The 17,086-nt window shown below is 44.7% G+C and overlaps 2 protein-coding genes across 6 annotated transcripts in view; one reads left to right on the plus strand and one right to left on the minus strand.

The window, feature by feature from the left end:
* Positions 1 to 6,103, plus strand: part of LOC122681697 (S-acyl fatty acid synthase thioesterase, medium chain-like) — a 39,408-nt gene extending 33,305 nt beyond the window's left edge. For 2 of the 5 annotated variants that reach the window (XM_043884076.1, XM_043884077.1), the window contains 2 exons: positions 4,262 to 4,344; positions 4,975 to 6,103. In XM_043884076.1, the coding sequence (XP_043740011.1) occupies positions 4,262 to 4,344; positions 4,975 to 5,114 (223 nt within the window). In that variant the 3' untranslated portion in view covers positions 5,115 to 6,103. The remainder of the gene's footprint in view (positions 1 to 4,261; positions 4,345 to 4,974) is intronic. The other 3 variants (XM_043884080.1, XM_043884081.1, XM_043884078.1) reach the window with 2 other exon arrangements.
* Positions 6,104 to 8,270: 2,167 nt separating this feature from the next.
* Positions 8,271 to 15,334, minus strand: LOC122681568 (acyl-CoA-binding domain-containing protein 7-like). Its single transcript, XM_043883777.1, has 4 exons — positions 15,308 to 15,334; positions 8,646 to 8,763; positions 8,479 to 8,541; positions 8,271 to 8,399 (listed from the first exon to the last, which is right to left on the minus strand). Exons 1-4 carry the CDS (start codon positions 15,317 to 15,319, stop codon positions 8,326 to 8,328), a joined length of 267 nt encoding a protein of 88 aa, XP_043739712.1. The 5' UTR covers positions 15,320 to 15,334; the 3' UTR covers positions 8,271 to 8,325.
* Between the last annotated feature and the right edge of the window lie 1,752 nt (positions 15,335 to 17,086).

Below are 17,086 nucleotides of genomic sequence, written 5' to 3' on the forward strand. Positions count from 1 at the left end.
ACAATTCACTACCAGAGGCTCTGGTGACTTTGGGGAATTAACATTTGTTAAGAAGAACCCTGAGTGTTGGAAAGGGAGCCGAGGTTCAACCACAGACCCTGAGAGAAATTGAAATAGAGAAGTTCATGACTCACGGGTCATGGAGGAGGTCCACGGCGCACCTCGTGGGGCCACACGGGGAGGTCAAGGCCGACTGCAGGCAGAGAGGTGGCCGGACCTGATGGACATGCCCTTAGGCGTGGGTGGAGGGCTTTGGAATTCCCGGGCTAAGTCCGGATTGGTCAACTTGAACCCCAAAGAGCAGGTTTTGGTCAACTTCATGGGAGGTTTACCTAAAAGGTATACAAGGGAAGGCTCTGGGGGGCCCGGAGCAGCTGTCACCTAGGCCGCTGGGGGAGGGTCACAACAGGAACTCACCTGTGTTTGTGACTCTGCACGTGCTCCAGGAAGGCCGAGGGTCAGGTCCACACTCTCACAAGCTGCCTGGCCACACAGCATGGATGCTGAGGCACCAATATTATAAAGCAGTTTAGCTAAACTCTCAAGAGCTCTCAAAAGAAACCTCCCCCAGACTGAAAATAAAAGTCACTCACAAGGATATTCCACTTGCAGAATTAAAAAAAAAAAAAAAAGTTTTTTAATAGTCTCACCCTCTCCCCAGCAAATCAAACCTCAGGAGCTACTTATAAGGATTCACTTCCTCTCTCCAAATCTCAAATGTCCTAAGCTTGTTCTGGATTCTCCCCTTTCTGCTTCCGCTCCTTCCCCTTCCTCGGTCTGCTCTCCTCTCTCCAGCTCTCCGCAGCACTCAGCTTTTCCCAATATACATGAAATCAGACCTGAAATGTCTCTCCACCCTCTCCTTGCCCATCACCCACCCCCAAGGCTCAAAGCCTGGAGGTCAAAAGGAAAATCCGAGGCAGGAGGGAAGGCTTTGCAGCTTCACTTCACTCAAGCTGCCCTCCTGTCCTACTCGGACGAATGCACAGTCGTCTTCTCCCTCTGGGACCCTGACGACACACAGGTCAGGCTGGCTGTCATCGTCCCAGGGCTCTCAGATGTTCTCCTTTTTTTAAAACTTTTTTTTTCTTTTCGTTTCAGTTTCGATGATTTCCATTAACCATCTTCATGTTGACTGATTCTTCGCTCAGCCGTTATCAAATCTACTGAATAGCTTGTCAAAGGAATGCCCTGTTGCTGCTACTGCTTATTTCTAGAATTTCTTTTGGACTCTTTCTTGCAGTCTTCACCTCTTTAATGAACTTCCCCATTTGTTCACATATGTCCATTTTTTCCATGAAATCCTTTGGCATCTCCATCATAGCGACTGTCAAGCCCTTCTCTGACAATTCCAACATCTGGGTCTTATTTGAGCCTTGTGCATGTGTGCTAAGTCACTTCAGTCGTGTCCGACTCTTTGCAACCCTATGGACTGTAGTCCGCCAGGCTCCTCTGTCCATGGGGTTCTCCAAGCAAGAATACTGGAGTGGGTTGCCATGCCCTCCTCCAAGGGATCTTCACCATCCACGGATTGAACCGGAGTCTTTTATGTCTCCTGCTTTGGCAGGCTGGTAATTTACCACTGAGCCACCTGGGAAGTCTTATTCTTTTAATTACTTTGCCTCTTAACAATGGAGGTTATATATTGCTTTTTGTGTCTGATAATTTTTTTTTATTGAAAGCTAGGTATCATGCATAAAACAGATATTCTATTGAAGGATATCATGCATGGAACTGACATAAATATACTTTATGATTTGAGCACATCTCCTCTGGCAGGCCCTGAATGTGGGGAGTTGGGTCAGTCCAGACTGGAGAGGAGCTGAGTTTCGGTTTTGTTGCTACTATGGTTACATTTCAGGGCAATGGTTCTCCCAAGTTACTGTGTGCTTACTGTGGAGACTAGACTGGAGGATTTTTCTCAATTTTTCTGTCTCTCTCCAGGCTCTCCCCCACTGACAGCTGTTGTTTGGCCCCCTATGTGTGATGCTAGCATCTGGGGTAACACGGGGAGCTCTTGGATATCCGAGCCAATCTTCAGCTTCAGTCTTAGCCAGGTCCTCTGTGTCTAGGCCTTGTGGGTGGGTCTGGTGGGTATTAGGTGGAAGTTTCCAGTCCCTCCCCAGAAGTAGAAGACTTTCCCTTGGCTTTTGTATAGAACTGGGGGCCTGGCAGCTCAGCTGGTAAAGGATCCACCTGCAATGCAGGAGACCCTGGTTTGATTCTTGGGTCACGAAGATCCCTTGAAGAAGGGATAGACTACCCTCTCCAGTATTCTTGAGCTTCCCTGGTGGCTCAGGTGGTAAAGACTCTGTCTTCCTGTGGGAGAACTGGGTTTGACCCCTGGGTTGGGAAGACCCCCTGGAGGAGGACATGGCAACATACTCCAGTATTCTTGCCTGGAGAATCCCCATGGACAGAGGAGCCTGGTGGGCTACAGTCCATGGGGTTGCAAGCAGTTGGACACAACTGAGTGACTAAGCACAGCACAGGGGGCCCAAGACCCTTCCCATTCCTTCCCCCAGGGTAGAGGGTTAATGCTTCCATTCCCTACATCCATGGATCTTCCCATGTGCCCTGGGCGGGGGGCGTGGAGGGGGTGTTTGATGCCCCTCCTCCAGCAACTGAGATTTCTGCTTAGTAGGAGGGGAGGACTTGACTGGGGGCGGGGTTAGTGTCCATCTCATGGTCGCATCCAATTTCCTGCTGTCCACCTGCCCAGCAGAGAGGGCTATTTCTGACCTCCTGCCTGTTCCTATTCTTTCTCGTGAACCCCTCGTGGGGGGCCATGGACAGGAGCCTGTGAGTCAGTGTGAACTGCCTCTGACACATCACCCCACGCTTGGTCCCCAGCACTTGAGCATTTGTAGCTGGTTCCTTCTCACCCACATGGACAGCAGACACCCCTTCATCCTGTGCTCTGCCCACATGAGACAGTCCGTGTGACCCACCTCTCCTTAGAGGGGCCCAGCCTTCCCTGGAGTTCGCTATCTGGTTTGCCTTGCAAACTCAGCTTCCTGATGAGTTCAAGAATTTATGGTTTTGCAGTTTGTCAGGCATTTTTCCTTGTTAGGCTGCGAGGGGCACTCCTGGTTTTCTACATTCCAGGCAGAAGTGGGAATTCTTGCCCGGACTATTGAAAGAGACAACCCTTTGTCCCCTTCAGTCTGTTCTACACATTGTACCAAAAGGGATGACTGTCAAGTCTGGTCATGATATGCCTTGCCCTAAATCCTCTTGGTGGCTTCCTGACTCTTAGGATGACCAGATCCCTTCAGGAGACCTACACGTGGCCCTCGCTTGCTTATTATTGTTTTTTGGTCACACCACGTTGCCTGTGGGATCCTAGTTCCCTGACCCAGGATTGAACCTGCACCCCTTGCATTGGAAGCTTAGAGTCCTAACCACTGGACCACAGGGAAGTCCTCTTGCTTGCTTCTTCTACCGCAATTTGTCCCAATTCTCCATTCACTCATGGAACAAAAGCCACCTGGTTTGTGCTCACCTGGCCCCTCTTTCCCTGCCATCTCTGCCCGTTGCCGAGTTTTTCCTATCTACTCAGATCTCAAGTCTAACCCCATGTTCCAGGGAGTCCCTGCTTGATGTCACTCCACCCCCACTTGTCACGTGTTCACAGATCACCCTGAACTTGGTGACCCATCTGTTCAATCTGTTCAATCGCCTGGCGACTTCATTAATGTCTGTCTCCCCAGCCAGTCTCTAAGTGGCAGGAGGAAAGGGGCTGTGCTTACCCAAGTGTCCCTAAGGGACTAACACAGCCCCAGCACCAGCTCTCAGCAAATGGTTTCCTGCTGTTTTGATGAAACTGAGAATCGGCAGAATCAACTCAGGGGCCCTCTGTCCATAAATCTGCATCTGTTCTGCGCACAGCAACCCTCTGCCGAACAACGGAGGCCTGGGGGATAGAGAGGTGGCCATTTCAGGGGAATGACAGTTGAAGATACTATATAACCAGCCCCATTTTGAGTTGGACTGGGTGCCCAGGTGCCACCTGCCTGCACCTGGCTGTTCCAGAAGCCAGAAGATCTTAGAAAATAACCTGGACCACAGTGACTCTCAGGTGCTGACACGTAAAAGTGCCATGGATAAAAATAAAATAAAATAAAATGTTTGTATTGCTGTAAACAGCAAAAGGGAAGGAAGTGAGGACTTGTTTGATTTAAATGAGGTTATTAATAGGAAAAGATTCTAGGGGGTGTCTATTACGAAATGTTACAAACCGGCATCTTTATATTTGCAGCTGTAACACACACTCTAAGACTCGTCTTTCTTGTGACATAACATGCTTTTCTGGATCTGAAGATATACCAGCGGATATGGAAGGTGAAATGATTTTGATGGCTTGAGGTGTTTTATTGAGATATCTGATGATTTCCATGCCAGAGTTGCTGGCAGGCCTTGCAGCACAGATCTGATTTTTTTTAAAATGTCCTGTACTAGTACATAAATCCAGCCATGCACCTTTTTTCATACACTACAAGGGGATGTGTAATATCCATGCTTCTTTTTTTATCCTTAAACTATTGCCATACTTCAAGTAAGTGTCTTTTTGAAAAAATTCACTTGTATAAAAATGGTCTGGTCAGTACAGGGCACAAACGCCAAACAAAAGTATTAGTTAAAAGTATTAGTATTAGTATTTAACTAATACAAAAGTATTAGTTAAAAACAACAACAAACAACCTCTCAACTGGCAGTTGCATGGAGTAGAAAACTGGTCCCAGTTTTATCTAGTGTAAATGGAGAGATGTCAGTTCTGTGTAAAATGAGAGAAGGCAGGTAATACCACTGTATACTGAGAGGTCTCTGAGAAATTAGAAATTCAGGATGCACAGAACATGAAACCATGGGAGTAACTCTACCACCAGTGTCAGCTCTTAGAAAAGTAACACCTGGAAGTAAATCTGCGGGTGGTGGCATCATTTGTTATTAAATACAATTCTGTTTTTTCAGCCTGGAAAGATGTAACCAGTGGAAATTTTGAAAGTTTTGTGCTTCCAGGACACCACTTCTATCTTCTGGAACCTTCCAACACAAGCTTCATCAAGAAATACATAACCAAGTCTCTAGAAATATCAGCGCTTGCCTCTTGACAGATACCTCCCCTTCTTGGTCTTAAAACAGTCCCATTGATCATGTGATACTCTTCTTCGGTGTTTCAGAGTAGCTTAGGAGTTTGTTTCAGAGATTGGAAAATGATCAATTTGCTGCTGTCAGGGTGATGTGTTATCTACAAATGTATTTCCCCACAGAGCATTTACATATCTGGGGGATGCAAGATGAATGGGTCAAGAATACTTTCGGGAGGGTCTTTCTTCTTTGTATTAGAATCGCATTTGGGTCTCATCTGTGGAAGGTTTGTCAATGAAGTTCCTGCTTGGTCAATGATTCGTTTCTTCCTTTCGGTTATTCTGACAGTGAAAATCACAGACAGGGGAAGTGCTTGAAATGAAATGACTGTTTCATTAACACACTGGGGCCCAAAGCCTGATCTCATCTTTTGAAATATAGGGTTGCCCCAATCAATGAGGAAATGTTAAAATAAGACAGCCCTGAATAATCATTGCTGCCTGTCCTGGCAAGTCCCCGGAATGCCCGTAGCCCTCTTAGGTTCTCTTCTAAGGGGTTCCTCCGACCTGGACTGCTTGCTGTCTGTGTGTGTTCCCGCTGCTGTTCAGGCAATGACCAACTGGGACTCAGGGTGACTGTCCGGAGTCTAGTCCTCGGTGTACAGAGGGCCAGGCACAAATGCCAGACCCAGCAGGCTGCCTCAGCTTCATGTGTGATCATCTGAACCAGACAGAGAAAGCAAGCACACCAGTTGGAAACATACAGGAAAGAAAAGGGAAAAAATTAAGTAGGAGAATGATCTGAGTCAGAGCAACGGCAGACCACCACTGGTAGGATTCACAGATGCCTACTGCCCGGGATGGAGAGGCACCATATCCCCAGGGCTACGTGGGTCCTGCCATCTCTGCCGAGGCCCAAACCGTGTTTGTCTCTTGGAATCCTGGCTGTTTAACTGGCACCTTGATTTGTTATCTCCCTTGGTTCTTCACAATAAAGCCCCTACTGCATGCAACCAGTGTCTCTTCCTTACGGCTTCCAAAGCTTAACACAGCTTGACACGCTAAAATGTCACCTTCTAAAGCACGGATGTGTTTGGGATCACATAATATGGGGTCGTGTTTTTGTTGGTTTAAAAATAGTATATAGAGAGTCTTAGTGAGTAAGATTAAGGGAAATACACACAAGAGGGACTTTTTAGAATATATCATTCTTTTTAATATTTATTTACTTGGCTGTAGTGGGTCTTAGTTGCAGAATGTGAACTCTAAGTTGCAGCATGTGGGATCTAGTTCCCTGACCAGGGATCAAACCTGGGCCCCTGCATTGGGACCTCCGAGCTTTAGCTACTGGACCACCAGGGAAGTCCCCATTGTTTCTTTTTAACAAAGTGAAAATAATATAAAATTCATTGTCAGGGGGGAGGGTTTTGAGTTAAAATTCATGTAATACATTTGAGTTAAAGGTAACCTCGAGAAACTATGTTCACCGTTTAGTGTGCACTGAACTGTGCTTTACTCTTGGGTAGGATACAGGGCTCTGTTCTAGAAGGATTGGTGCTAAAGGAATCTAGATTTGTGATTATTCATTTGAACAACCTGTAGTTACTACAGTCCACAAATAGGAATCTCATGATGCGGCCGATGCCAGCCTTTTGGGGTGGAGGTGAGGTCCACGCAGGAACAGCTCAAAGAGTTTCTGAGCCCTCCACTGGAAGAGGGTGTCAACTTCATCGTGGAAGACTTCTGTCTTTAGGCAACACTTAGTAGAGAGGAGAATCACCTTTAACTTTCCCAAGTTTTCCAGATTAGAAATCAAGCTAGATTTGTTTTTCATTAAACTTTTTATTTTGTGAGAACTGTAGATTCACATGGGGTTCTAAGAAATGACACAGAGCTCCCCAGCTTCCCCAACATCGTGCAAAATTTTTGCAACATCATGCGAAATTCTAGTGTCACTGCCCAACCAGGGGATGACATTGATACAGAACATCCCATCACCACTGGATCCCTCCTGCTGGCCTTTTAACATCCTCCCTCATTCCCCTCCTCCTTGGCAATCACTATTCAGTCCTCAAGGTTTGCAATTTTGCCATTTCAAGAATGTTACATAAACAGGATCATACAATATATAACCTTTTGGGACTGGCTTTTTTTTCACCCAGCATAATTCCCAGAAAATTCATCTAGTCAATCCAAAAATTTTTTTCTTAAGTCACATGAAATCAATCTCTCCCAGTGCTCACACAACACCAAACCTACACCCTTCAGCAGGGGACAGAGGCACTCTCTCTGGGAAGACTTCTAGCCTGTAGAATCTCAAATGGATGTTAGGACTCTGAAAATGAGGCCACCTTCTTTCAGAGAGCCTGTGGACACCAAAGTGAGACTGCAAACTGGTCCAATAGACATTCCAGATTCTTCATTTTCACTCTGATAAAACTGGACTTTAGAGGCATACTGTACAGTCTGTCATCACCAGCTACTACATTTCAGCCTGATGTTTTTATTTGTCCTAAGCATAGAAACTTGAATAGCTGATAGCCCATGACAGCTTTTCTTCTTTCTTTGAAGAGCTTGAGATAGACTCATAAGTTTATTTTTAAAAATTTTGTTGCTTGCTCTCATCTTTTATACAGTATACACTTTAAAATGAAGGTAGGATAAATACAGGTACCTCATTCAATTCTTAACCTCTGAGATCGCCATTTTCCCCTTACCCTACAGATGCGCTTTAGCCAAAGCTTCAGTAACTTGCCTCGGGTTACCTATAAATCAGTCACTGAAGGGAGCCTGGAGCCAGATGTGTCTGTATTGCCGAGGCTCTGCATTGGTGTGAATCCCAAAGCTACACAGAGAAATGAATTGACCCTTGTGATTAGTTCTTAATAAACTGTGCTGATTATACCAGTAAGACCACTTCACTGCAGAAAAAACAGAGAAGCCAAAAGAACAAGCTTTTTGTGTACACACACACACTACACTAAAAACTAATGTTTTTGTATACAGACTACAAGAGCAACACTTTAAAAATAACTCTTTAAAATTGCCTGGTTTTAGCAAGTAAAATTTTATTAAACATGTAGTTTCAGCATACCTCTAATTCAGAATGACAAATCATGTTACTAGCAAAAATACTGATGATCCATCAAGAGTTACAGTGCATTTCTCCCCTAAGTATTAGGTCACGATACCATTATGAAGGCTTCAAAAGGAAAATTCTCTCACGGGCTGAATTCTAGATTCCGTATTTTTCTATTAGCTCTCTTGCTTTAGAAATATAGGCACTCATGGCATCTTCCTTTGATAATCCTAGAAAGATACAAACAGGTTGACTCACCGACCGATGTACGTGGAAATTAAGAAGGTTCGTGTAACACTTAAAAACTACCTTTTTGAAGGTTCCAGGCTTCCCACTTAGCCTTTCCTTTTAGATCTAACAGTGCTGGACACTCTGCCAAAAGAAGGAAAGACACATTCACAGAGTTACTTGTTATTCTATGCTTCTATACTGTTCAACAAAGTGTACTGTTATTTTTTAATATGACAGCACAATACCAATATCTATGTCTCCAGTTACAGACTGTTTGTACAGTCCATAGATCTCTTTTAGTTCCTCATCATCTGGCCTGGTTTTCAGCTTCTTCACGTCTTTGGGCGCCTTGTCAAAATCAGCCTAAAACAAAAAGACAGTGCATTTGCCAACTTTAGGCAGGTTTATCTGCTTCAGGAGAACTTAAAGAGGACAGGAAGCTTTCAATCAGAAATGAACTATTACTGCTCTGGTTCCACCAGGATTATCCTTATTTTAATTTGTGGATACTTCCTTTGGTCCTTACCTGTTACACGGACAATGCACCTACATATTTGATACAGAGAACAAAATAAAATTCTTAATATTTAAAATGTTTATCTAAATGTTTAAAAACTGAAGAATACATAAATAAATGGAAAGATAGTCCCTGTTCTTAAATAGAAAACATTAATAGTAAAATGTTCATCTTACCCAAAGTCATCAACAAATTCAATGCACTTCATTATCAAAATTCCAATGGCATTTTTCACCGAAAGAGAAAAAGCAATCCCAAAATGTGTATAGAACCATAAAAGCTAAAGCAATCTTGAGAAAGAAGAACAAAGCTGGCGGCATCACAATTCCTTATTTCAAATGATATTACAAGCTATGGTAAGCAAAACAGTATGGTACCGACATAAAAACGGACACAAAGATCCATGGAACAGAGTCAAGAGCCCAGAAATAAACCCATGCATATATGGTCAATTCATTTATGACAAAGGAGCCAAGAATATACACTGCAGAAAGGACAGTGTCTTCAGTCAACAATTCTGGGAAAACTGAATACACGAGCAAAAAAATGAGACTGGACCCCATCTTACACCACATACAAAAATCAACTCGAATGAAAGATTTGAACATAAGATTTAAAACTGTAAACAACTAGAAAAAGAGATAGAAAGTAAGTTCCTTGACATCATTCTTAGCAATGATTTTTGGATGTGACACCAAAAGTAAAACTAGTTAAAACAAAAATAAACACAGGACACTATAGCAAACAAAAAACTTCTGCACAGCAAAGGAAACCATCAACAAAATGAAAAGGCAACCTACTGAATGGGACAAAATATTTGCAAACTGTTTATCTGATAAGGGGCTAATATCCAAAATATATACAGAACTCGTATGACTGAACAGCAAAAAAAAAAAAAAAAAAGCAAAACAAAACAATCTGATTTAAAAAGAGTCAGGAGATTTTTCCACAGAAGATACATAGTGATCTGAAACAATGTTCCACATCATTAAGCATCAGGAAAATGCAAATCAAAACAACAATGACATATCTCCTCATATCTGTAAGAATGGCTATGATCAAAAAGGCAAGAAATAACCAGTGTTGATGAGGATTTGGCGAAAAGGGCACCCCATACACTGTTGGTGGGAATGTAAATTGGTGCAGCCACTGTGGAAAACAGTATGAAGCTTCTTCAAAAATTTAAAAAAGAACTACCATGTGATCTCACAATCCCACTTTGGAGTATTTATCCAAAGGAAATGAAATCAGTATCTTGAAGAGACATCCAAATATACTAAAATGTGTCAATACTAATGGCCTCTATTGGTAAGTTTCCTGTTTGTTTTTTTTTTTAAATACCATCTATACTCTCCAAATTTCCCATAATGTGCATGCACATATTGTGTCTATAATAAGGACAAAGTTAAAATGCTACATTACTTCCCTCAGCTTCCTAAGGGCAGGACAGGGCAAGACTGTCCAGGAGGTATAGGGATCCTTCCCTTCAGGGTTGGCAGGCGTCTCAGGTGTTCTATTTGCTGTGAAGTCTCGTGCCATCTTCCAATGACAGCAACTCAAGTCCTTTTGGCAAGCTAAGCCTTGATACGAATTCTAAGGCTTCTCAGAAACCTGCTAAGTCCCTGCCTTCCAGGAAGGAGTTTTTGGAAGACTGTGCTTCATGTTTTGAGGGGTATGGAACCATCTAACAAGCTCATGAAAGTCTTGGACCCTCTCTATCCAAAAGTGGAGCCCTTGACCATTTCCCAGGCAATTTCAGAGGTCCCCTCTCTACTCTCTCCCCAGGCAGAGGAGAAAAACCCATTCCAGAGCAGGGCCCAGTGTCAGTCTTTCTCTCCAGCATGCCCTTCCCTGGCACCCCAACGTCATGCACTCGTGTTTTACGTGGCAGTTTCAGTGTGCCTTCTCCCAGCCCAGCTACGATGAGCCGTGGCGGGAAAAACATTGGGCTCATGTCAGGATCCTGGGTTTTAATTCTAGCTTGGAGACACACTGCCCTGGGACTCTGTGTAAGCAATGGAGCTCCCATGAGATTTGGCTTCAGCTAAAAAAAAAAAAAAAAAAAAGGCATCAACCTTAGCCGGGAAGCATGAGGATGAAACAAGAATAAGACCGTAAATATTCTTGACTTCATTCTGTTGACTCTGCCAGCCCAGAGCTCACCACTTGTATCACACTATTGATTCAATATGTATTGAACACCTCTGAGGGGCCAGGCCTTGGGAGAGCAGACAGGGATGAACAGGGCAGCCAGCTTTCACAAAGCTCAGCATCCTGTGGGAGATGAGTGGGTCACAGTGATCATGTGATACTTGCTCAAGCAGAGGAGCAGTAGGTGTCCTGGGACCACAGAGAAGGGAACAGTTGTGAGGGTGGAAGGCACCTTCTCAGAGAAGATGATGCTTAGTTGAGCCTGGGGTGGGGTCAGTACCTAGCGGATGGACAGTGACAGGGAAGCGGGTTCCAGGCAGACCTAACAGTATTTATTAGGGCTCAGCACAAGGCTGGTGGGAAGGTATTTGTTCCCCCCAAGTATCCAGAACAGAGGATAGGCACAAACATTCATCTCAGTAGCAACAGCCTTGCCTTACAGAGTGCTGGCAGGTGGGAGGAGCCCATCTGAGCCCTGTACCTCCTTGTTGAACACATGAATGAAAAGTGAGTAGATATTAGGAGGGTCTGAAATTATCATAGGTTGCCAGGGTCTAGCCCCAGCAAGATCCAGGGGAACCCTCAGGATGAACGGCGTCGGCGAATGAGAGAGAGAGTGAGACAAAGCTCGGGGCTAAGTCTAAAGTTTATTTTCGCAGGGCCCCTTTATACCCTTAACAACATCTTTTGGGGGGAAGTGCATATTGTTTACACACAGGTCATCTCAAAACATTACAGCAACTTGACCTTCAACAGAAACTGGATGTCACCCACATACTTTTTCGTTCACAAGAGTCTTTGTTATCATTTGGCCTTCAGGCCTGCTAACATTTTATGGCTTGCACCTGGTGTGACTTAAGCAACTTCAGTAGCCGACCCTGTTTTTCTTATAATTAATCTATTTTCTTTCTAATAAGTGTCATCTCTATGGGAACTAGATAGGATTACATTTTTACAGAACAGAAATGCGAAGGACTGCAGAAACAGCAGACATGGCACAAAACAGGCTCTCAGTCTAAAAGTTAACTACCTGCAAGAAGTTGCCAGCTAATCTCTCTCTAAAGTATTTCCTATTAGGCACATTTGTGGCTATCATATTTGTGGAGCTTTTCTCACCCTGTGAAGGGGCCTATGCTTAATAGTTTCTTTTGTTAGTGTACTGTGCTTAGGATGTTTAGAACAATCAAGAGCATTTTGTGCAATGAGATCACACATCTATCAAACAAGCCAGAATGCCAGCAAAATGTTTGAAGTGAAGCATTTCCTTCATCCCTGGCCCCTTCATAGCGTACCAGCGTCCAGGAGATTTATTAATTAGGGTTTTAAGTTGGTCTTTATTCAGTGAAAGAGGAGCAGGAGAGCTCTCGGCAGGCAACACAAGAATCTGCAGCAGGGCAAACAAGAACAGCAGCAAAAGCTTTTAAGTTTCATTAGGTCCCATTTGTTTAGTTTTGCTTTTATTTCCAATATTCTGGGAGGTGGGTCATAGAGGATCTTGCTGTGGTTTATGTCAGAAAGTGTTTTGCCTATGTTCTCCTCTAGGAGTTTTATAGTTTCTGGTCTTACATTTAGATCTTTAATCCATTTTGAGTTTATTTTTGTGTATGGTGTTAGAAAGTGTTCTAGTTTCATTCTTTTACAAGTGGTTGACCAGCTTTCCCAGCACCACTTGTTAAAGAGGTTGTCTTTTTTCCATTGTATATCCTTGCCTCCTTTGTCAAAGATAAGGTGTCCATAAGTTTGTGGATTTATCTCTGGGCTTTCTATTCTGTTCCATTGATCTATATTTCTGTCTTTGTGCCAGTACCATACGTCTTGATGACTGTGGCTTTGTAGTATAGTCTGAAGTCAGGCAGGTTGATTCCTCCAGTTCCATTCTTCTTTCTCAAGATTACTTTGGCTATTCGAGGTTTTTTGTATTTCCATACAAATTGTGAAACACGTGCATCCCAATGTTCATCGCAGCACTGTTTATAATAGCCAGGACATGGAAGCAACCTAGATGCCCATCAGCAGATGAATGCATAAGGAAGCTGTGGTACATATACACCATGGAATATTACTCAGCTGTTAAAAAGAATTCATTTGAACCAGTTCTAATGAGATGGATGAAACTGGAGCCCATTATACAGAGTGAAGTAAGCCAGAAAGATAAAGAACATTACAGCATACTAACACATATATATGGAATTTAGAAAGATGGTAACGACAACCCTTTATGCAAAACAGAAAAAGAGACACAGAAGTACAGAACAGACTTTTGAACTCTGTGGGAGAAGGTGAGGGTGGGATGTTGCGAAAGAACAGCATGTATATTATCTATGGTGAAACAGGTCACTAGCCCAGGGGGGATGCATGAGACAAGTGCTCGGGCCTGGTGCACTGGGAAGACCCAGAGGAATCGGGTGGAGAGGGAGGTGGGAGGGGGGATCGGGATGGGGAATACGTGTAAATCTATTGCTGATTCATGTCAATGTATGACAAAACCCACTGAAAAAATTAATTAATTAATTAATTAAAAAAAAAAAAAAAAGAAGAACAGCAGCAGAAAAGGGAGGAGGATATAGGGTAGGGTAGAGGCCGAGGCCAACCTGGAGGGTCCCTTATCCTAGACGGCTTTGCCTGTCAGGTATTTTCCTCGTGACCTCGTCATGGATGGGGTCCCAGACGGCCTTGCCTGCCTGATTTTCTTCATGACCTCGTCACAGGTGGGACCTCCCATAACGGCTCCCAGCAATAGGTGAGAAACAGATTTTTTTTTTTTTTTTCTTTTAATCTTTGGCCACACCTCACCACATGCAGGATCTTAGTTCCCTGACCAAGGATGGAACCTACACCCCTTGCAGTGGAAGCACACAGTCTTAACCACTGGACCACCAGGGAAATCCCAGAAACAGGGACTTAAAGGTACAGTCATTTACACTTAATTCCAAGCACTCTGGGCCAAAGGGAAAGTTGGATAATGTTCCTGTGCTGCTGCAGAGCTGGGCTCGCGGCTTTGGGTGAGGAATTTCAACGCCTGCTGAGCTCACTCTGCTGGAGCCCGTACTCAGCACCCTGGCTGAAAGCTGACCTGCTGGATTTCCCCCGCGCCTGTGCCTAACGGGTCTTCAAAACAACTGCCTTAAAACCTCTCCTCACACCCTCTCCCGTTCCTGTTTTCGCAAGGCCCCCGACCCCGCCCCTAGTGTAGCAGTGACCCTGGAGTACCACGGTCACATGGGGTGCATCCTGCCATGTACCCAATGCAAACATTTAAAATTTTTAAAGAATAGTTAGTGGTGACAGAAAGCTCATAGTACAAATTAAAAAAGAGAGAGAGCGAGAGAGCAAAATTATATAAAAAGCAAAGTGTGTGTATAAACATATACATTCACATATCACATAGATGTTTCTCGAACACTTGAGAAAGTAACCTAGTGCTAATGTGGTTATCACTTGGGTGAAGGAATGTCTGATGTTCTACTTTATATTATGGGCTTCCCTGGTAAAGAATCCGCCTGGTTTCATATCTGGGTTGGGAAGGTCCCCTTGAGAAAAGAATGGCTACCCACTCCAGTATTCTTGCCTGGAGAATTCCATGGACAGAAGAGCCCGGCGGGTTACAGTCCACGGGGTCACAAAGAGCCGGACAGGACTGAGAAACTAACACTTTCCCCTTTTTCTTTTTTACTTTACATTTCTTCCCTTTCCCCCAAATTTCCACCCTGAACATAAACTTTTTTTTCCCTCCAAAGACCACAAGAACAGTATATTTAAGATCGTGGTTTTCCAGATCTCTGCACTAGCTTGGAAGAGCCCCTAGGCATGCCAAGGAGCAAGGGGAGGCCGCCCACACCTCCCTCTCCAGGATGGGAAGAGATGGCTGGGCAGGACCCGCCGGGTCCGCTGGGAGCAGCCTGGCGCCCGCCCTCCCGCGGCGGGTGCCTGGTTTGCGTCTAACCAGTCCCCGGGGTTCACAAGAGTTGCCATAGGGAGCCCGGCACGCCGTCAACAGAATGCACCGGTGCGGATTACGCGCAATAAGGGGGCGCTGGCGATGGGGTGGGCGTGTCTCGGGGGTCCCCGCGGACAGCTACCGGGGACAAAGAGGACTGGCAGCAGCGGCCCGAAGTGCCGGGTCAGAGATGCGCCGCGACCCCGGCGGGGCGTCACGCCGGCCCCACGCCCCACTCGAGCGCTTTTCTCCGGGACGTACGCTCCTCCCCGCCCGCAGCAGCGCGCGCACACCCGGCTCACCTGCAGGGACATGGCGGCTAAACCTGGACGGTGCCTGTCTCTAAGCGCCGGGTTCCCGGGACCCGGCGCCCAGCGACTCCTTAAAGGGCAGCGCGCCTCCGCCCGCCGGCTCCCATTGGTCGCGCTCCCGGGCCCGGCCTATGCCCATTGGTCGCTGGCCCGCGAGGGCGGGGCTGGGCGGTGAGTGACACCGTCCGGGCCCGCGGGGCCGCGCTCTTCTCCCAGCCTAAGCCCTGCAGAGAGTTGTGCGCTGCCAGAGGTTGCAACTGGCAAGGCGCAGGGAAGAGAATTTAAATGAGCTCCTCTCTGCCCCTGACTCGCTCTATTCATTCTCTAGAGGTTGTTTGCAGGAAATCCTGAGAGGTCTCTCCAGGGCACTGACCTCACTTGGGATTCCTTTTCATATATACCTCTGTCCTCTGCATGATTCTAAGAGCTTGGGTGGCAGACAGCGTTTATCTGGTATCTCTGTCTCCCGACCCGTCTTGAGGCACAGCCCACCAGGAATGAAGAGGTAGTTTGCCTCTTCTCCTCATTATAAAAGGAGAGCCACTTACATTCTGAACACGCTCTGCAATCATCCCAACTGGATTTCAATTAGGGTAAAAAAAAAACAAAAAAACAAAACACACAGGACTCTTCAACATGACCCCATTCTCCAGGGGAACAAACCCAGTGTCACTCCAAGTCTGCAGACACAGAACGGGGTTGTAATTCACGTCTGATTAAATTTTCAAAGAACTGGAACTGCATTTTCTGGTCATCTGAGGAGTTCATTACATACAAGTCTTCGTGGAGCAAAGTGATTGGAAGAAAGGGCAAACTCTGTTTTAAGAAAGCTATTGATTTGAAATGTCTAACAATGTAACAACATACAGGAGTTCAAGGCCCTAAAACGGTTTATCGTGTTTTTGCATAAGAAACATTTTACCTTGTTTTTGCATAAGATTACACTTAAAAATTATTTGCTACATCTTCATGTAAATCCCTTGGTTTTTTATTTTCTCCTCAAAACTATTTTCATAGGGAAGTCAATGAGTTTCCAAATAAAGGACAAAAAGCAAATTTTAGAACAATATACTGAAAGGGGAATTCCCTGGTGGTCCGCTGGTTAGGGCTCTGCGCTTTCACTGCTGAAGGCCAGGTTGGACCCTTGGTGGGGGAACTAAGATTCCACAAGCCATGTGGTATGGTCAAAAAAAGAAAAAGAAAAAGAAATTCTTTTTTCTGTACTGGGCAGAATTTTTTTCAAAATTTCCCAGCGATGAGAAGCACACTAAAAGGCACAATGGAAATAGCAGCTGAAGAAGAGCAAGTGCTCTGTCTACTGGAGAAAGTCCTGTTTATCAGTGTGTGTCAGCTGGGAGCAGTGAGCTCCAGTATGGGTGTGTATCTGCAGTTGAGACATTTTGATATTATAGTCATTATAAAAAAATCAGGAGGAAAAGAGAGGGACGATACACTGTGCTCCATTTTATTCTCTAAGTCTAGAATGTTATTTTAAGCACTCTTTCCAAAGCATGTTCTTCTCTTGAGTTGCCATCCTCCTACTGGTTGCCAGAGCCATGACTGGCCTGTCTCAAGGAGCAAAAAGAAACAACAGAAACATCAATGTCCTCTGTTCAGTGATCATCATATACTAGGTACAATGAAAACTCAGTTTTGTGGAAACTTTAGGGAGTCAGTCAAGCTGGATAATAAAGATTTTTATTTTTACTATTATTAAATATTGATTATAAACCAGTATGCATACATACATAAGTATTTTTAAAAATAAAG

The sequence above is a fragment of the Cervus elaphus genome, chromosome 23 (genome assembly GCF_910594005.1).
Source record: "Cervus elaphus chromosome 23, mCerEla1.1, whole genome shotgun sequence".
Lineage (NCBI taxonomy): Eukaryota > Metazoa > Chordata > Mammalia > Artiodactyla > Cervidae > Cervus > Cervus elaphus.

Excerpts from the sequence above, each read along its gene's own strand:
- LOC122681568 (XM_043883777.1), bottom strand. Across the intron at positions 8,542-8,645 it reads AACTGGAGACATAGATATTG|AGTGTCCAGCACTGTTAGAT; the intron begins GTATTGTGCTGT and ends TTCTTTTGGCAG. Across the intron at positions 8,400-8,478 it reads AGCCTGGAACCTTCAAAAAG|GATTATCAAAGGAAGATGCC; the intron begins GTAGTTTTTAAG and ends GTATCTTTCTAG.